We start from the raw sequence: 21383 nt of genomic DNA on the forward strand, positions 1-21383 counted from the left end.
CTAATCCGGTTACACGCGGCTTTGCACACTTCCCACGCTTACCTGCCTTGCCTCGCCTTACCTGAGCTGATGAAGATAATTTTGAGTGCGTCCTTAATCTGGTTGTGCAGGTGTCTGGCGCGGCGTCTTTATGGCTGTGGATAGCGTAAGTATTATTGTTTTTATGAATTATTTTTGTTGCTCATCTTCATCTCCTTGTTCTTCTTGTTCTTCTTCTTTCCTCCTGTTCTTCGTCTTTCTTCTTTTTCTCTCTCTTCTTATTTTTATTCTTATTCTTACTCTTATTTATATTCTTCTTATTATTATCATTACACTTGGGCATCATCTTGAACGCCATAAGATTAATTAACTCTACGGATTATGCCCACCAGTTTACTCCTCACCTACACACACACACACACACACACACACACACAAACACACACATACGCATAATATTTAGTAAGCGGATGCACAGAGGAGGATGTCCGTATGCAAGTATAAATGAAAGTACGAGGAAGCTTATTATTATGGAGAACGAGCAGGAAGAGGAGGAGGAGGAGGAGGAAGGACGAGGAAGGATAGGATAATGATAAAGCAAAGAGGAATAAGAATAAAAAATAGAAGAAAAGAAGAATATGAATCGGAAGAAGTAGAAGAAGAGGAAGTAAAGAAAAATATAATTAGATGAAAATAAAAAAAAAGAGAAGAGAAAGAAGGAAAAGTTGAAGAAAGAAAAGAATAAGATTATGATAATGAAGCTGGCGAAAATGAAGACGGAGAACAGTAATAAGATGGGAAAAACAGGAGATAGATAAGAATGGAATGAAAATAAAGTGAGAAAGAGGAATACAGAAAAGGAGGAAAAGTAGAAAGACGTAATTTTTTTTTTAAGATTATAAGAGACATTTCGAGGCACGAGCGTTTCGTTTTTACGGCCGAGATTGAGTTTATGTGATATTAAACATTAATTATGAATGAACACACACACGAGAGAGAGAGAGAGAGAGAGAGAGAGAGAGAGAGAGAGAGAGAGAGATTATTAAAACTCGTTGCATATTTGATGATTGCAAGATTTCAACTTAGTTTTTTTTACGCATTTGAGAGACAATGAAGGAGACAAAGAAGAAATTTAAGCCAAGGCTCAAGATAAAAAGACGGAAAGAGCAAACAGTGAGCCGGCAGTTCATTAATGCTAGAGTGGGTGCAGCCTGTGTCCACACCGAAGTTTTGTAGATCGGGTCTCTTCATTATGTATAGCGAGTACTGGAACGTTGTGTAATGCCCTGACACGCTAGTAAAGGGTAATGAGGAGAGGAATGGAAAGTGTGGAGTGTGTGTGGGGGAATGGAAGTGGAGTGTTAGTGTTAGTGTTAGTACGTGTGTGTGTGTGTGGGGGGGGGGGGTTGTGTGTGTGTGTGTGTGTGTGTGTGTGTGTGTGTGTGTGTGTGTGTGTGTAGGTTATAAAGGGAATGTTCTTTTTTGACTCGTCCTCTGTTTGTGTTTCTTTGTAAATATTTCTTTTCTTTTGCAATTGTTTGTAGATATGTTTTATAAGTACGTGTTCCTTTGGTAAATGTTTATCTGTAACTGCTTTTATTCCTTTGTAAATGAGTCAGGTAGAGAACTGAATAGACTTTGCAAGCTCTGAATAAGTGCACACACACACACACACACACACACACACACACACACACACACACACACACACACACACACACACACACACACACACACACACACACACACACACACACACACACACATGTCATCACAAAAAAAAAAATCTATATATATATATATATATATATATATATATATATATATATATATATATATATATACATATATATACATATATATATATATATATATATATATATATATATATTTATATATATATATATATATATATATATATATATATATATATATATATATATATATATATATATATATATATATATATATATAACTAAACACTTCTTGATGGCGGCGGTGATACACAGAGTCCGGCGTTTTAAACATGTATATTCCGAGCGTGATATTAATTGCGTCACGACCTCGTTTGATGTTTATGAATCCCTTTGGAGTTGGCACACACGCACAAACACACTTACACACCAGAAAATAGAGAGAGAGAGAGAGAGAGAGAGAGAGATAGCACTGTAAGTTGTAGTCTGAATATCATCACAGGCTCGTTAGTCTCTGATGTTTGTTGTGTGTCGTGTGGCAAACAGGACATGTGTGTGTGTGTGTGTGTGTGTGTGTGTGTGTGTGTGTGTGTGTGTGTGTGTGTGTGTGTGTGTGTGTGTGTGTGTGTGTGTGTGTGTCCGTATCCCCGCCATTCACAATACAAACAGCAACGGCCATCACCATCACACTCAAACAAAAGACGACACTCATTAGCGTTCATTAAAATGGCCGCAGTTGCCCAGGTAATGAGCAGACAAGGCAGGTGTACAGGTGAGTGCGTTTTTTTGTGCCGCCTAACGCATGGCCGCTGTAGCCGGTGGATTATAAACGGCCATTAGTCGCTCAAATATTAATAATAAGATTAGCGATGGAATGGTGCGCAGGGACGTGTGGCAACGGACGGCGATTCATTACCATAAACATACTCGTCACAAAGACTTTTAGGGATTGGTGTTATGTTATTGCTTATATTATGATCAGTAGTGTGTGTGTGTGTGTCTGTGTAAACATGTTCCTGTATTGCCGTGTGTGTGTTGTTGTTATTCATCCCTACGCTGGCCTGTGTGTGTGTGTGTGTGTGTGTGTGTGTGTGTGTGTGTGTGTGTGTGTGTGTGTGTGTGTGTTTACTGGCGTGTGTTGCAGCATAGCCTAGGAGGAGGAGGAGGAGGCGATGTAGGAGGAACAAGAAGAAGGAGTAATAAAAGGAGAGGAGAGGAGATGCTGGAGAGGACAAGAGGTGATGGTGAGAGATAAGCGAATACAGATAAATGAGAGAGGAGGGCAAAATATGACGTAAAAAAGAAGTGTAGGGATGACGGTAGAGCTAGAAAAGGAGAGGTTAAAGAAGAGGGTGACAGGGGGGAAGTTAGCAGGAATAGAACAGGGGGCATAGAGAGAAAGGAGGGGGCAGATGTGAGGGAGGAACTAGAAAAGAGCGAGATACAAATAAAGACAAAACCGAAGGGAGAAAAATTAGGCGGAGAAGTAAAAGAATATAAGTAAGGGAAGAAAGGGCAAGAGTATGGCAATAGGATTATAAGAAGGGACATCAGAGAGAGGAGGAAAACATGTAAAGGAAGAAAAGGACAATAAGATGGGGGAAAAAGAGTACAGGGATGACAATAGGACTTGGAAAACGGGATGATGGGTAGACAGGAAACGGGAGCAGGTGACAAGCAGGTAGAGGGGGGTAGGTGTTATGCCTTGTGCTGTCACGGCTGTCTCGCTAGTTAGTCCACCGGCGCGTGCCAGTGGAGTCTGCGTTGCGTGGCGGGCCTGCGAATATCTCCTAATTATCAGAGTGCCTTAAAGAGTCTCGGTTTTAGTCGGCGCGCTGAGAACTAAACGTCGGGAAGCTTACCCTTGAAAGAAATTGAAAAGTTGAATACAAAGAAACTTTTTATCGCTTCCCAATTAAGTCAATGAAAAAAAAGTATAAAATTGTAAAAAAATGAGACGTTTGACTTTGAACCATCATATTACGTTCCCAATTAGCATTTTACAAAGGGGAAAATTGATATGGAGAAGAGTTTTTATGTGAGAAAAATATAAGAGGCAACATTATAAGTATCGCTATCCAATAGAATCAATGAAAACAAAAAAAATATATATATGAAATAGTAAAAGAAATGTTAGATGTTCGACTTAAAAAAAACACCATTACATCTTTCCCCTTAGCAATTTACAAAGGGATAGTACAGGAAAAGAAATGTATATACGCGAGAAAAAAAGAACAATATAGATGGACTGATGAGTCTCCCTATGTCACCTAACTTCCTACATCTCCCTTCTACAAACACCTTTTCTCGCGGGCTATAGATAGGTAGGTCATCCCATTGTCCTTTCTCCCTTTCTTCCTTTCTCCTTTCATGTCTTACAACAACAACACGGTCTATCCTCCCCTGTGTGTGTGTGTGAGTGTGTGTGTCTCTCTGTGTGTGTGTGTGTGTGTGTGTGTGTGTGTGTTTACTTTTCCCCGTGTTTTTCTTCTTCGTCGGTCTTTCCAGGTTCCTGCTCTTCTTCACCTGGCCAAGCCTCGCTCATTAGCCATGCAGGCGTTTCTTTAGTACGGCTCCCACACACAGGTGATTTTCTGCCCCGCTCTGTGATGACGCAGGTGGAGTGGGCAGGTAAAGAGAAGCTTGTTATTGTATGGAAGTTTCTCTGTTCTTAAATACGAGTCTCTGTATCTGCCTGTCTCTTCTTGTTGTCTTGTTTTCACTTTTCATCTCATTTCACAGGTAGATTTACGATTTTAGAACACACACACACACACACACACACACACACACACACACACACACACACACACACACACACACACACACACACACACACACACACACACACACACACACACACACACACACACACACACACACACACACACACACACACACACACACACACACACACACACACACACACACACACACACACACACACACATGAGCGCCCTCTCTCAGGTAAACGCCACTATATCTTCCATACATAACGAGGAGACTAACATGAAGAGGAGGAGGAGGAGGAGGAGGATATTTTGTGATTTTTTGTACTCGCATGTCCCTTGTCGGTGCAAAGTAGTTTAGGAAGAAAAAAAAAACGAAAGGATAGAAGAACGTAAAAAATGAGGAAAGGAAAAAGTGATAGAAGATGGAAAGAGAGGTCGAGACGAAAGAAAAAGGGAGTGAGAATACGAGATGAAGGAAAGAGAGGATGGAACGAGTGAGCGATGAAGAGGAAAGGAAAAAGAGGATGAGAGAGATAAAAAAAAGAGGAGGAGATAATGTAGGAGAGAAAGAAGGTCCATAAAAGTCGTAGATTATCCAAGAAGCAATTCCAATTTTCTAAAGCTGATATAATGGGATCATGGGCTGTGTCTGAGAGAGAGAGAGAGAGAGAGAGAGAGAGAGAGAGAGATTAATTTTAGTTAGGGTGTTTGGCTAATTAGTTTGCTATACAGGTGTTTGTTGACAGGTAAAAAGAAAAATACATATTGACGAAAGCAATATGTGAAAAAAAATGTCTCGTTTGATTTTTTTTTTTGTTATACCTGCTGTCATTATTGTTTGTTTTCGTTTTTGTTATGTATGTTGGTTTTGTTATGTGTTTGTTTGCTTGTGAAAAGGGACTCATTTGATATGTATTATTTTGTTATTATAGTTGTATTTTTTTATATATGTGTTGGTTTTGTTATCGCTTTGTTTGTTTGTGTTAAAGCATTTTCTAGTATCCCGAGGTAATTCTTGCTCATAAATATATAAAAAAGAAATACTGAGGGAATGTTTTTTTTCTCGTTAATGTGGAAAGTTGGAGTTCGTCGTGTTTCTCTCTCTCTCTCTCTCTCTCTCTCTCTCTCTCTCTCTCTCTCTCTCTCTCTCTCTCTCTCTCTCTCTCTCTCTCTCTCTCTCTCTCTCTCTCTCTCTCTCTCTCTCTCTCTCTCTCTCTCTCTCTCTTCTCTCTCTCTCTCTCTCTCTCTCTCTCTCTCTCTCTCTCTCTCTCTCTCTCTCTCTCTCTCTCTCTCTCTCTCTCTCTCTCTCTCTCTCTCTCTCTCTCTCTCTCTCTCTCTCTCTCTCTCTCTCTCTCTCTCTCTCTCTCTCTCTCTCTCTCTCTCTCTCTCTCTCTCGTTAAATGTTTTGTCTTGTACTACATCTGTTTTTTTTCTCTCTTCGTAGGTTTTGTTTTTCTTTCCTTTCCTGTTTTTTATTGTTTTTTTCATTATTTTATTGTCTTAGACTTTTTCCTTTGCTTATTTCCTCTGTTTTATTCTTCTGTTTATTTTATTTTTGCTTTATTTTCGTTTCCTCCATCACTTCCTATTATTATTTTTTTCTATTTCTTCTTCACCGTTTTTTTGTTTTTCCTTACTCCTCCATCTTTTCTTACTTTTGCTCGTCTTCCTCCTCCTCCTCCTCCTCTTTAATTCCCTTGGCTCCATTAACTGATTCTTCCGCCACATTTCCAGACTTTTCTTTCTCTCTTTTTTTTTTTTTTACTTCCCAGTCTCTTCGTTTTGGCGCCACTTCTCTTTTCCTCTTAATTTCTCTCCGTTTTTCAATCCCATTTTCTTTTTCTCATTTTTCTTCTGCTTGGTCTCATTCTCCGTTTTCTTTGTATTCCCCCGTTTGACGTTTTCATTATCCCCGTCATTGGCTTCGTTTTAAAATGCTCTGGACCAAAAGACAAAGAAAAAAAATCACATGAGAAATCGTAGCTTTTTACCGAGGACAGTTCTCAATCTGTTTGTAACTATCAGAAGGGGAGGGGAAGGGAAGGGGGAAGGGAAGCTAAGGGATAATGAGGTAAAGAGAGGATAGGGAAGAAGGGGAGGGTAAGGAAAGGGGAAAGATGAGCAGATGAAAGGAAGGAAGGAACGGTAGGGAAAGAGAGAAGAAAGGAAGGGAAAGGAAGGGTAAGTAGAGGAGGGGAAAGAAAGGAAAGTGATGGTAAGGGAAAGGATAGGCATGGAAAGGGATGGGATGGAAAAGAAAGAAAAGGAAAGGGAAGTGAAAGGAAGGGCATTGAGGATAGATTAAGAGAAGGCATGGAAAGGGAAAAGAAGGGACAGGATGCGATGAGAAGGGATGATAAGAAAGAGTCGGAAATAAAAGCTAATTGAGGGAAAGGTAAAGGAAAAGAAAAAGAGCAAAGTTAATGGAAAGGAAAGGAAAAGAAAAAGAGAGAAAGAGAGAGAAAGAGGAGGACACACACGAACATACATACACACAGACAGACACACAGAGATTCCGAGAAATTAATAAGCGAAGCGAGGGGGAAGCAAAAATATGTTAAAGAAAGAGAAAGGAGGAAACAATTAGCAGAGGGAGGAAGAAAAATGAATAAGTGGAGCATAAATCATTGAAGGAGGAGGAGGAAAATAAATGGAAGAAAGGAGAAGAACCAAACAAGTGGAGAAAAAGAGGAGGAAGAATAACAGGGTTTTGTGGAGGGGAACGTAATCTGTTAAAGTAGAGAGAGAGAGAGAGAGAGAGAGAGAGATTTAACTTCCTCTTCTTCAGCATTATCATCTAATTTACTTTTTTTTTCCTTTTTCTGCTTTGCCTTCATCTTCTTTCCAGGTACTTCTTAATTATCTGATATTTTCTAAACATAGTTTTTGCGTATTATATTTGCAAGTCATCTTTATTTATTTTACTTCCATCGTATTTTATTTTTCTCCTTTTTTTATATTTTCCTGCGTTCATTAATTTATCTTGCTTCTCCTCCTCTTTCTTTCCTCCTTTTTTGCTACATATCCGAGCTAATTAGATAGCCATTTATTTCTTTACCATTTCTTTTTTTTTATATTGTCTATTATTCTATTTCTTATCCCTTCAGTAAGTCATTATGGTAATAGGTCTTTGTACTCTTTTTTTTTCGTATGTATCATTCATTATAAGGAGACAATATATATATACATATATATATATATATATATATATATATATATATATATATATATATATATATATCTATCTATATATATATATTTTTTTTTTTTTCATCTATTGCTTAACCAACCTTTTTTTCCCTCTACTGGTAACGAATTAGTGTTTTTTTCTTCTATTTACCTGATTCTTTTAACTTCTTTATCGTTCTCCCTTCCATTTTTCTTTCGTGCCCTTGCAGTTCCATTTTCTTTTCTTTTCCTTTCTTTTGCACCCCAGGAGGGAAGGAAAGAGGAATGAGAGACAAGGTTCAGTTGTGTCCTTTGCCTCTCTGACACTTGTTTCAGCTGTTGTCCTCTTGAACCTCTTCCCTTTGTCCTTTCCTCTTCCTATTTCCGCCTCTCCTTCCCTTCCCTTCACTTCCCTGTCCTCCACTCCTCTTCCGGTTCCTGTTTCGTCAGTGTTCTTGTTGTCTCTTTGTTTATTTGATTCCTTCTTCCTCTTCCTCTTGTTGTTACTCTTGTTTCTGCTCGTGTTTGTGGTTCTGCATGTGTTTCCTCTTCCCCTCTTCTCCTCATCTCCTCCTTCTTCTTCCTCTGTTTCTTTTGTTTCTACTTGCGGTGGTATGCTTTTATTTTCCTTTTTTCCTTTTACTCAATTGATTTTTCCTCTTTTTTTTCCTTTTCCTGGTGACGGTTCTTTTTTTACCGTTATTTGTCTCTTCTTCCTGGTTACCTTGTGCTATTTCTCGTCTTTCCTCTCTTACTCTATTCTTGTCCTTCTTGGGAGTGCTATTTCTTTTTCCTTTTCTTTCCTCTGTCTTACCTCTTCCTCTTCTTCCTCTTGCTGATGGTGATGGTGTTTTGTTTCCTTCTTCTTCTCCTCTTGCAAGTCTCCCATTCTCTCATTTTCTCTCCCTCCCTCATTTTCTCGTTAATTTCCTGTGTGCGTATCAGTTTTCTTTGCCTTTGTGTGTTTCTTGGTTGTTTGTCTTTATCTTTCTTACCTTCAACGTTTTGTATTTCAAGATTATTTTCTTCAGTATAACCATTGCCTCTTTTCGTTTATTTAGATCTTTGTTTTGTTTTCTTTGTTTCCATAGGATTAATTTTCTAGATCCTTTGCGTTTTGTTTTGTTTTTTTTCTGTTCTCATTTGATAATTAATAGTTTATCTTGTTTTTTTTTATTTTTTGGATGTAATATTTTGGGAGTTGTCCTGTTTTCCTTTTTCATCCCTTTTCCCTTTTCTTCACTTTTTCTCCTTTTCTATATTTTGTTTTCCTTTTGTCCTCTGGGTTTCCGTAGTGAGCGCGTGATTTCACTAGTTTCCTGCCTCCCTATGTTCTTGGTTTTCCCTTTTCATTGTTTTCCTTTTCTTCCATTTTTCCACCTTTTTCTCCTTTTCTTCAGCTAGTTTTCCTGCTGTCCTTCGGGTGTCCGCAGTAACCGCGTCCCTTCACTAGTTTCCTGCCTCCCTATGTTTTTGTTTTTCCCTTTTCCCTTTTATCACCTTTTTTCTCCTTTTCCGCAGTTTATTTTCCTGTTGTCCTTTGGGTGTCCGCAGTGAGCGCTTGCCTTCACTAGCTTCCTTCCTCTCCGTCTTTTTGGTTTTCCCTTTTCCTTTTCTTCCATTTTTTCACCCTTTCTCCCTTTCCTTGGTTTGTTTTCCTGTTGTCCTCTGTATGTCCGCAGTAACCGCTTGCCTTCACTAGTTTCCTGCCGCCCTGTGTACCCGAGGATGATAAAACTCCTCGGAACGGGTCCTAAACTCTCTTAACTTGCACAGAATGAACTTGTAATGAGTGCAAGAAAATCCTCTCGGGGCATATTAGTAGCCATTATGCCGCATGTTAAGTATCCAAGTGTGTGTGTGGATATTCTCCCTGGCGTTAATGTGCTGGTGTGTGTGTGTGTGTGCCTCTCTGTGTGTGTGTGTGTGTGTGTGTGTGTGTTTGTGTTTTGGTACATGGTGCTTTGAAATACGCTGAGCTGTGTGTATGTACGCGCGTGTGTGTGTGTGTGTTTGTTTCCGTTTGTGCGTGTATGTGTGTGTATGTGACTCGGTGCATGATGTATTTGAGTTTAATATATCCCAGTGTGTGTGTGTGTGTGTGTGTGTGTGTGTGTGTGTGTGTGTGTGTGTGTGTGTGTGTGCAGCTTTGTATATGGGTAAATGTGTCCATGTCGCATGCAAATTAGGGATGTTGTGTGTATGTGTTAATCTGCCGAACGTTAAACTTGCCATTCGTGTTTCTGTTAAATAATGAAATGTGGAGTTTGTGTGTGCGTGCAAATTGTGTTGGTTATGGCTAAATTTACATCTGCAGCTTTTTTCTCTCTCTTTTTACATATGAATTTATGCGGGTAATAATGTTATTTCAAATGTTTAAACGGATTTGCATTAAAATTTGTTTGAAATTTATTGCGTCTGTAAATATGTTTGTTTGCTTTGTTTATGTTTTCATGTGTGTGTGTCTGTTTGTGTTGAAGTGTTTGTACAATTTTCTATGTCCTTGAATTGTCAGTTAATGTCTGTGTCTGTATTCGCACTGCTGTTAATATCATTGTTTTCGTTCTTGTTGTTGTTGATGTTGTTGTTGTTGTTGTTGTTGTTGTTGTTACCTGTCTGTAAATTAATGTCTTATGTGTCTTTGCAGGTGTGACCACGGCTCGTCCAAGGCAAGGTACTGTAAATAGCTTGTCTCTTGTTTGCTTGTTTGCTTATATGTGTGTGTGTGTGTATGTGTGTGTGTGTGTGTGTGTGTGTGTGTGTGTGTGTGTGTGGTTGAGTGCTTACTTGCGTACGTTTGCACAATATTAATTATCTCTTGTCTGTATGTGCTACACTGTAATAATCCCCCTCCCCTGGTCCCTCCCCCCCTTTCTCTTCCTCATATCCCTTCCCCCTACCCCCTTTTTCTCCTTCCCCCGTGCCCCCTCTGCCTCCACCTCACTGCCCCTAAAAATGTGTATCATAACAATTCGCCTAGGAGCAAAATGCAATGGCCGGGCCGCTCTTAATATTTGCAATTAATATATTCATGGACCAATTAACTCTTTTAATGAAGTAGGATTATAGATATTTGCCCCGAGGCTTCATTACGGGGCTCGCGGGTGTTGGAGAGAAGCTGAAGCACGCTGGGGGGGGTGGGGAGGGGTAAGGGGAAGGGGGAGGATGACGCTGGGACATAATGGGGCAGGAGAAGATGGAGGGAGAGGAAGGTTGGGTGAGGTTGGTTGAGGTCTGTAGTTGTGGCTGCTTCCAATTGTGGTGCGGTGGAGGGTTGAGGTGGCAGGGGGAGGGGGAATGAGGTGAGGACGGGATGAGGCAGGAGAGCCTCTTGGGATGGCTAGATTGGGTGAGGTTGTTTGGGGGTTATAGTTGCTGGTGTTGCAGTGTGTGGTGGGGCGTATTGTAGAGGGAGTGGAGGTGGGGGCTGGGAAAAAGGGGAGACGTGGATGAAGTTGGGATCGGGTGGGGCAGAAGAGACTGGGGGAAGGGCAAGATGCTGTGATGTTGGTTGGGGATTTTAGCTGCGGATGTTAGAGTGTGTGGTGCGGAGTATAGTAGGGAGGGAGGAGGAGTAGGGGGAGTAGAAGTTAAACAGCATGTACTTAAGTATTGTAGGGAGGGAGGAGGAGTATGGGCAGTAGTGTTAAACAGCATGTCACATTAAAAATAGACTAGGGACCATGGAAGGAGGATAGGGGGTAGAAGTTAAAGCTTAGGAGCTGCCTCGTACAGGCCTACCGGCCTCTTGCAGACTCCTGCGTTCTTATGTTCTTATGTTCTTATGCACTTACGTATTGTAGGGAGGGAGGAGGAGTAGGGGGAGTAGAAGTTAAACAGCATGTACTTAAGTATTGTAGGGAGGAAGGAGGAGTAGGGGGAGTAGAAGTTAAACAGCATGTACTTAAGTATTGTAGGGAGGGAGGAGGAGGATGGGCAGTAGAAGTTAAACAGCATGTACTTAAGTGTTGTATGGAGGGAGGAGGAGGATGGGCAGTAGAAGTTAAACAGCATGTACTTAAAGTTTAAACGTTATGTCACGGCAAGGTTTGGCAGGAGGGAATGAGCATAGGAGGCTGGTTTTGACAGGTAGGAGGAAGGCGAGGAGAAGGAGAAGAAGGGAGAGAAGGTAAGGTAGCTCGGGGTAATGTAAGAGAAAGAGATTGCAAGGCAGAACAGAATACATGGCAGGGAAGATTGGATGAAGAGAAGGAGAGGAGAGAAAGAAATCTTGACATGGTAGGGTTCAGAAAGGACAAGACTAGAGAATAGAGGAAGAAACAGAGAAGGCCGCGCTAAAGAGAGGGAATGACCTAATAAAACCTGAATTATAGTAGAGGACAGAGCTCACATGTATTTTCTTTTCATTATTATCTTCACCATTCATCTCCCTTTCCATTTATCACCGCTCTAAAACACTATGACGTCAGGTGGTGCAGTCAGCCGTGTGTGTGTTTTTTTTTTTTTTTGGGGGGGGACGTGTGTGTGTGGCGGTCAGGGTTTAATCAGTAAAGGTTGATAACAAGAATGATTATTTTTCCCGACTGAGGGCGATGCGGCGAGAGATTATTATTATTTTATTTCGGTGGAGGCAGAGAGGACGGGGGTACGGGGGTGTGAGAGGCTGGGAGAGGGAGAGAGGGAGGGAGGAAGAGAGAGAGTAAGCTGGGGGATGGGAGGGAGGATCGAGGTGGTGGTGGTGGTAGTGGTGTTGGTGGTGGTGGTGGTCGTGTTATGAGGCAAGTGGAGGTCATCCTATAAATATATATTGAAAAAGAGGTGGTGATATAAACTTTGGCATTCCGTAAATAGTTCATTCCTTTCACCAAACACAGCGGCGGCGGTGGGGGCGGTAGCGGTGACGGTGTGAGTTTGGTCTCATCGAACGCAAAGATATAAAAAAATGCATATTAAAAAATCAAGGTTTGGCAATATTATAAAGCCGGCGGGGAGAGAGAGAGAGAGAGGGGGGGAGGCTTGAGGGGGGGTGGAAAGGGGGCTGTGGTAGAAGCAGGAGTTTATCAATGTAAAATGAAAATGTTGAATACGTTTTTATTATTTCATTAACGAGCGAAATACTGAATGCATTGAATAACAAACGCCGGTACGCAAAGCTCTTTGCCTCCCTTTGTGTTAATGTTGTTCGCCGTCTGATCGTTCTGAAAAAAAGTATTAGTAGACAGATTCTTATTGTTCGAGGAGCACACAGAGATTAAATGCCAATAAAAGGCTTCTGTTTCGATAATTACTGCGCGCTGCATTGTCCTAAGCCGTAAACTTTGTATTGTGTGTTCAAACAATATGATGATTTTTTTGTGTGTGTGATTATGTGCCTGTGTGCTTGTGCGTATGTGTTTGTGTCTCTCTCTCTCTCTCTCTCTCTCTCTCTCTCTCTCTCTCTCTCTCTCTCTCTCTCTCTCTCTCTCTCTCTCTCTCTCTCTCTCTCTCTCGTCCAATACACACACACATGTCTCACCAATTTCCAGCCTTTCCACATCCCACACCTTAATCCTCTTCTCCTCTCCCTCACTCAGCCCCTTTCTCCTTCCTTTCATCTCTCCTCTCAACAATCCTCGCTCTCCACTCAACCTTTCCTCCTACTCTTCCTCCTCCTCCTCCCCTCTGCTCTCTCCATGATGCTTCTTCACTCCACTGTCCTCTCTGTATTCCCTTCTCTTCTTATTGTGATTTCTTTCCCTTTCCTACAGTCTGTTCACCTCTGTTTTTATATCTCTCACCTTTGTCATCTTTCCTCTGCCTTGCCTTGCTTTGCTTTGCTACTACATGCTTTTCTCTATTGTATCTTTTCTTTACTCTCCCTCGTCTCTTCCTCCCTCTCTCTAACGTTCAGGTCCTATGGCTTCGTGTTGGTGTATCGTGTCAGTCATTGGTGGCACTCCCAGTTGTACAGTAGTGACATCTGAGTTGCCCCTTCCCCGTCTCGTGCCACCCCTGTTACTTCTATACAGCCATATGTACTCAAAAGAAACCATGTGAAAACTACCTCTGCATAGTTAACTTCTTTTTTTTTCACTTGTTTGGTGTTTTATGAGTGTTTTTTATGTGATGCAATGCGTGTTGACCTCTTCCCACTGACCCTTCCATTCCCTTTTTTCTCTTTGTTTATTTTTTTCCCATCAATTTTCCATCCCAGCACCCCCTTCCCATGTCCATCATCCTCCCCATCCTTCCCCCTCCTCCCTCCCATTACCCCCTCGCCCCTCCCATTATCTCCCCCTTCTAATCTCTCCCTCCTCCTCCTCCACTTCCCTCACTAACTCCTCCCTTCCCCGTGGCCTCCCCCTTCATCCCTGTAATGGAAGGTCAGCGATGGGGGTCACGAACGGCAGGTGAAGGTAAATTAAAGGTGTTTATTGGAGGGAGGTGTGAGGCTGTTCCTGGTACTCCTGATGTGTTTATTGGTGTGTGTGTGTGTGTGTGTGTGTGTGTGTGTGTGTGTGTGTGTGTGTGTGTGTGTGTGTGTGTGTGTGTGTGTGTGTGTTGAATACAGATACACAAACATGTAAAAAATATAGACAGAAAGATATACATATAAACACGAGCAGGAAAAAAAAAAACAGTAGCACACACACACACACACACACACACACACACACACACACACACACACACACACAGAGGTAAACAAACATGAAACACACAAAAACACACTCAAACTACGCTTTCCCTCTCTCATGCGTCCTCTTTCACACGAACCTTTGATTGTGTGTGAGTTGCCAGTATCTGTTCTGTTCATGTTTGTCTGTGCGTGGTATTGCTGCACTGTGCTGTCGTGTGAAGGGTGGTGGTGGTGGTGGTGAGGGGGGCTAGTGCAAGTGGGGGCTCAGTTTCCAAGGTGATATAAGGTAGGGCGTATGATCCATTGTCCTGGCAACAACGCACGGGCTGGAAAATTAACAGGATGGCAAACCAGGAAGTGTATAAGGCAAGGTAGGTAGACAAAATCAAATGAAGTGGCGTAACTCGAACCTTTGTCAAAGCAGAATGGAGTACACGAACGCCAGGCAGAGAAAATATAGGTGGAGAGGTGTAATTAGAGCCTTTGTCGCAGCAGAATGGAGTACACGAACACAACTTACACAAGGCAGAGAAAATCAGATGGAGAGGTGTAATTAGAGCCTTTGTCGCAGCAGAATGGAGTACACGAACACCAGGCAGAAAACATCAGGTGGAAACGTGAAATTGGAATTCTTGGGCGAAGCAGGATTGAATACACAGACACCAGGCAGAGAAAACCAGGTGGAGAGGTGTAATTGGAACTCTTGAACGAAGCAGAGTTCAGTACACAAACACCAGACAGAAATGGAAAAGAGTAGGAAAAGGCTTTTGTCTTGTAGTGAACTTACAATGATGATAATGATGATGATGATGAGGAGGAGGAGGATAGTGATGAGGTAGGAGATGTAGAGGAGGTATGGTGAGAGAAAGCGGGTATGTGTTGTAATGTAAATAAAATCAGGATTATTTGGAATTGTATTAATGAAAATGTACCCATTGTCTCTTCTTTAACATTTTGTAAGTTAAAAGCCATTACGACCATGCCAATAAAATATATGAAGAAGTAATTGTTTCACTCATTCTCCTCACACTCACAAAAAAACAAATACCATAAAGAAAAGTATAAAAAAAAGTGAGATTTAGTGCTTAATGTTGCAAGAATAATAATCATTTTCTCTTGTCAACGTCGGTATTTCAGTTCCAGCAACAACAGTGATAACACACGCACACACACACACACACACACACAGAAAGAAAACCAGAAAGAAAGAAAGATAAGGTTTAAAAATAAAACCATAAATTGCAGTCACATGCTTGGAAGGGATTTGGACAAGGGAAAGAAATGGAGTGAAAGGTAACAGGGAGGAGGGGAGGTGAAGGGGGGAGGGGGGAGGTGTTCCGACTACAATTACTACAGCTTGCGATTCTTTCACCTGTCTCCTCTAATTAGCAGGTGCAGCAGTGTCCCCAGGTAGGGTGTAAAGTAGGGGTGATTACATGGAAGGTGTGAGGAGGTTCGAATCCGACATGGCCTTAGTGGTGTCGCCTTATGAGCGTGTTGCTTGGCGGGTCGTGGAGTCAGGTGTTCGTGATGTCCGTACTGCAGGACTTGATTACAAACACGTACGTTGGTGTGTTTGTGCTGTGTGTTTGTGGTTGCGTGCATGTTTTTAAGCCGCCTCCACCCCTCCTTCTTGTCTTTCTGGTGCAGTGTGTGTGTGTGTGTGTGTGTGTGTGTGTGTGTGTGTGTGTGTGTGTGTGTGTGTGTGTATGTGTTTTGAGAGAGAGAGAGAGAGACGTATTGAATAGGTAATCCTTTCGAGAGTAAGGAAGAGGAGGAGGAGGAGAGGGAGGATAACCGTTTGATAAGGAATGGAGGAGAGGAGGAATAATACAAAGGAGATGATAAGAAGGGTGGAGAAAGGGTTCGACCATGGAAGGATGGAGATGGAAGAGAAAGCGTGGAGAAAAACTGTGTCTGTAAGGAGGAAACCTTGATGAAAGTGGAAATAAGAGGAATATGAAAGACAAAACGAAGGAAAAAGAAAGTATAATAAAAATAGAGAAAACAAACGGTATACGGATCGATGGAACATGCATAGAGAGAAAAAAAATAGAGATAAAGAAACTAGAAAACTGTTGGTAGTAAACGTTTGTATATATTTTTACTTACGATATAGGATGGTATTGTTGGAGATATTTGCTTACTACATTATGGTCTATTTCTCTCTCTCTCTCTCTCTCTCTCTCTCTCTCTCTCTCTCTCTCTCTCTCTCTCTCTCTCTCTCTCTCTTCCCCCCCCCTTGTTGACGCGGTAAGGTTACTCTCGAGCAGATCGCGTTCCGCCACTCGACTCTTGAAAGGCGAAGAAGAGCGTGACCCCTCACTCTCTCCCCTCATTGTGTGTGTGTGTGTGTGTGTGTGTGTGTGTGTGTGTGTGTGTGTGTTCGCCGCCGTCACGATGTCTGTCTCCATATATATTTCTTCCCTTCCTCCCCTCACTTATTTTCCTTCTTCCCCTTACGTGTTTAGTTAATTCATACATTCATACACACACACACACACACACACTCCCCACTCCCCCCCCCCCCCCCCACACGCACCCTCAAACACGAGACTCATCCATAACACAACATCATGCCGTGTCAGACGAACATAAGGGGACGCAACACAACGAAGTAGCAACACCGTACTCCACGTAGTATGATGATAACACACGACAGCGCTTTTTCACCCTATTCCTCCTCTTCCTCGCCCTCCTTCTTCGCCGTCCTCCTGAAACATTAATAACCCAACCACACACCATACCATAATAACTATACCATTCCAGTACACGCTACGGCCTAATTAGATCCTCCCTTTGTCTCTCGTTTTGTCCTCTTTCTCTCTCCATTCTTTATCATATCCACTCGTAACCCCCTTCCTCATCTTCCAAATGTATGATACTTTCTTCATTTTCCATTCTCTCGTATACAAGATTGACCGACCTTGATGGTACTTAAAGTTTGTACGATCTTATTTTATTCCCGTGAACTTTATACAAATATTCGTTTTATACATACTGTAGGTGGGAAGGAGAGGTCATCCATATTAGAGAGAGAAAGAGATAGATAGATAGATAGATAGATATAAAGAGAAGGAGATAGATAGATTGGTTGATAGATAGACAGATAGATAGAGAGAGAAGATACATAGGGAAAGTCAGTCGATGGAAGAGCTGAAAGAGTCAGCCTTTTACACTGTTTAGAGCGCTGATTGTGAGCAAACAGTGACACTTTACATTTGCCAGCGCTTCGGATTCCCCATTTTCCCCTCTCTCCCTCCCTCTCGAGTCTCTCTTTTTCCCCCTCGACGCATTACTCTCTGTCACGCCCTGTATTCCGATCTTTTCCGTCGTTTATTTATGTATCTTAAAAGTTCAGGCCTCTGTGATCTCTTTAAATTTATAACATCATTGGAGTTTGCTTTTAACGTCACCATATATACGTAATTCATCGATGCTATATAGACTCCTCCTACTTCTGTCTCTTTCTTCTTTCCCCTCTTCCTCTTTCTCCTCCTCTTTGCCGCGAAATATCCAGCTTAAAGTGGATATAGTAAGAGTGAGGTGGGTGCAGATGGGGTGGACTTTATATTATACGGTTTCTGATGTGATAGGCAGCGGTGTGTTTGCTTAGATTTCGACCTGGGGTAAGGGATGGAAACTGTGTGGTGTGGTGCGTGTGTGTTTAGTGTGTATGGGAGGGGAGAGGGGAATGCGTGTGTGTGTGTAGGGGTGTGTGATAGGGTGCCTCATGTCTTATTTCAAAGCGTTCTGAAAGAAATTGGTGCTAGATAATGTAAAGTTGATGGGTTGAATGTTGCTGAAGACCCTCTAATTTGTACGTCACTTGAAGTACACACACGCAGTAGTAGTAATAGTAGTAGTAGTAGTAGTAGCACACCAACAATACATTCACTCACTACTTAATTCACTACTCTGCACACACCTTCTCACACCCAAACCTATACTACACAACACATATTCCATACCTTTAGAAATCACATGCGTGCTTTTAGCTTCCCACCTATATGAAAACCAACACATTCAATCATTTCCTCCACATTTACTGCACATACTTATTACTAAACCTCACATCAGCACCATACACACCACACTTACCTACGTACCCCACACTTTCAGTAAACACAGGTGAATTTATCTCTCCCACACACACCTGCAGCACGTAATGAACCGCATGATGCCCGCCTGCCTGGGTGCTGGACTTCATGCTACGGAGAGCAAACACACATTAAAAAACGGAAATAGCAGTGAAAACAAGAGCATAATTTGACATCTGATTAGCGTCCAGTCAACATCCGAGCTCTTTTTTTTTCCTGATGCCGCTGCGGGATGGAAAGACAAACAGGCAAGTGTGGAGTGTTTGTGGTAGGCAGACTGACAGACAGACAGACGGATGGACAGACAGACAGACATTGCGTCCTCACTTGCATAAAGGTAATTGTTTCGTTCACATTTTTCTTCCTCATTCATCGTATGTGCGAGCCGACTCATTGATGATAAATAAAGGATCACGAAAGAGGAATAGAGAGAGAACGAAAAAGAGAAAGGTATTGAATTTTTTTTTATTGTCAATGAGGAGAGACAATAAAGCACTGAAAGAGGAGATGAAAAAAAATGCTGATATATGGAACAATTTTTTTATTTTTTTACCGTAGTCGAAAGAATGAGAGTAATGTTTGATTGACTGAATGCTTGAAACGAGAGCGGAGTGAGTGCAATGAATACTGACTGATGGAGGAAAATATACGAAGAGAGAAAAATAAAGTGCTGAAATGAAAGAAGAAAAAGTAAAATAACACGAGCGGATGAAATAGAAAAAAACAATAGTCATAAAAGGTAAAAGGAGAGAAAATGGGATGACTGAAGGCCTGGAATGAGATGAAATATAGAGCTAGAAAATGGGAGAAAAGTGGAATGACAGAAGAAACAAACGAAATAAAGAAAAATATAAAGGAAAAGGATGGGAATATGAGAGAATGGAATAAACAGGAAACAAATCAAATGGGGTGAAAATAAACAGGGAAAAGGAATGAAGACCACTAAAGTATACAAGAAAATAAGAATAAAGTAAGAGAATGACTTACAGAGACAGATACATAAACCAAACGGAGTCTACTTGAACAGGAGACGAACGTTCCAAGGGAGAGTATATTTTTTCTTCCCTCTGAGTGACGTTTGTTAGAATGAGGGGGGTGGGGAGGGGGAGGGGGATTGAGGGGAGGGAAGATGTGACGCCTCATCGAGCTCTTTTTTTTTTCTCTCTCTCTCTCTCTCTCTCTCTCTCTCTCTCTCTCTCTCTCTCTCTCTCTCTCTCTCTCTCTCTCTCTCTCTCTCTCTCTCTCTCTCTCTCTCTCTCTCTCTCTCTCTCTCTCTCTCTCTCTCTCTCTCGGGACAGACAGTGAGAGAGAGAGAGAGAGAGAGAGAGAGAGAGAGATAAAGGTCAGGGGGATCAAACTGAAGAGAGATAGAGAGGCCCAACATGAAAGGGAAAAAAATATAGGTAGGAGGAAAAAGAAAGGGAAAGAGAAAGGAAAAAATAGTGGATAAAGAGAGGGAACAGGAATTCAGAACAGGTTGAAAATAGTAATAAAGGAAAGGAGAAAGAGAAAGAAGAAAATAATGAAGAGAGAGAGAGAGAGTAATAGAAGAAAAAGAGAAAAATAAGAGAGACAGAGAGAGAAAGAGGGAGAGAGATAGGAAGATGAATAAAGGAAGAGGGAGTGACTAACAGTGATAAAGATTGACATAGAAAGAAGTTAAGAAATAATCGAAAAGAGGGGCAGGAAACGAAGGGGGGGATAGGGAAAGGAAGGAATGCATAGTGAGTTTAGTGACAAAGAAACAAAATAAAAAGCTGAAAGGGGGAAGACAATCACGGAAAACCTAAAAAAAAAAATGACAGGGGAAACTAAAGGGAAGGAAAGGTAAGGGGACGCAGGTAAAGAAATAGAGAGGCAGGCCGGAGGAGGAAGAGGGAGAGGAAGAGAGGGAGGAAGGAAGAGGAAAGGACCAGCTCCGGGAACCTACATCATACATTATTCATTCCCTCCAGTACTGGGTTCACACAGGGGGGACCTCGGGGTTTTTTTCTACTTTTTTTTTATGTAACGTTTTACTGTTTTATTTCCGTAGACGCTTTTCAATTCCTACGCACACGAGACAGATAGACAGACAGACAGACACACACACACACACACACACACACACACTCACACACACACACACACACACACTCACACACACACACACACACATTGAAGGGACAAATATTTTCTTGTCTTCAGCTGTCGCGTTTCTCTCCTCCCATCATTCTTGGTTCATCCCACTCCCTCTCCTCCTTTCCCCTCTGTTCCCTTAATTTGCTCCCGTTCCTCATTTTAACACCTTATTCCTCGAGATCCCTTCCAATTTTTCCTTTTTATTACCTTCCTTTCTCACCTCCCTCCCTCTCGTCTACCCTCCTGCCATCCCTTTCAATCTATATCATCTCCCTTTCACCAACTTTCCCTTCATTCCTTCTCAATTTCATACTTCCCTCCTCGACATCTCTTTCAATTTTTCACTTTTCCATCTTACTCACCTACCTGACTACCTCTCAGCTCGTCTACCCTCCTGCCATCCCTTCCTATCTACACCCTCTCCCTCTCACCAACTTTCCCTTCATTCCTTCAGTCCTGTCCCTCGCTCTCCCAGCCTCACTCCCCTACGACCCCCTCGCGCCTCTGTGACGGCTATGATATTGCTGCCACTCTTCGTCTCGGTCGCGGCGTGCTGGAGAGAGCGTTTGGACTGGCAGGCTTCTGGCGTCGCGGAAAGAGAGGGATAAAAATAGACGGTTTGCTGAAATGCCACGGCTGCTCCGGCTGATACTACGTCCAGGTTATTGTCGCTGTTACTGCTGTGCTCACTGTTATGGCTGGTGGTGCTGCTCCTGCTGCTGTTGAGGGTCTGAAGGGTGTTGTTCGAGGTTATGGTTGTGCTCTCCCGATCTGCCTTCCCCAATCCCTCCTTGCTTTACCTTACCTTGCCTTCCCTTGTCTCTCTTTGCCTCCTCTCCTCTCCCAGCACGAGTGTGTTGCCTGTAGGTTGGTGTAGGAAGTGTGGTCCTTATGGCGGTGATGGTGGTGGTGGTGGCATGGTGTAAGTCGTTACGTGGCGGTGGTGTTGGTGGTGGGTACATGGTGTAGTTTGAGTGTTGGTAATCCTCGTATTCAAAAAACGTTTCGG

General features: G+C 42.1%; 1 protein-coding gene across 1 annotated transcript in view; it reads left to right on the forward strand.

Annotated features, from left to right (window-relative positions):
- LOC126998253 (agrin-like) overlaps window positions 1-20884 on the forward strand; it is a 102864-nt gene extending 81980 nt beyond the window's left edge. Inside the window, exons 2-3 of the mRNA XM_050859738.1 lie at window positions 10221-10247; window positions 20829-20884. Coding sequence (XP_050715695.1) covers window positions 10221-10247; window positions 20829-20884 — 83 coding nt within the window. The remainder of the gene's footprint in view (window positions 1-10220; window positions 10248-20828) is intronic.
- Window positions 20885-21383: the final 499 nt, after the last annotated feature.

Source organism: Eriocheir sinensis, chromosome 2, assembly GCF_024679095.1.
Source record: "Eriocheir sinensis breed Jianghai 21 chromosome 2, ASM2467909v1, whole genome shotgun sequence".
In the NCBI taxonomy this organism is placed as follows: domain Eukaryota; kingdom Metazoa; phylum Arthropoda; class Malacostraca; order Decapoda; family Varunidae; genus Eriocheir; species Eriocheir sinensis.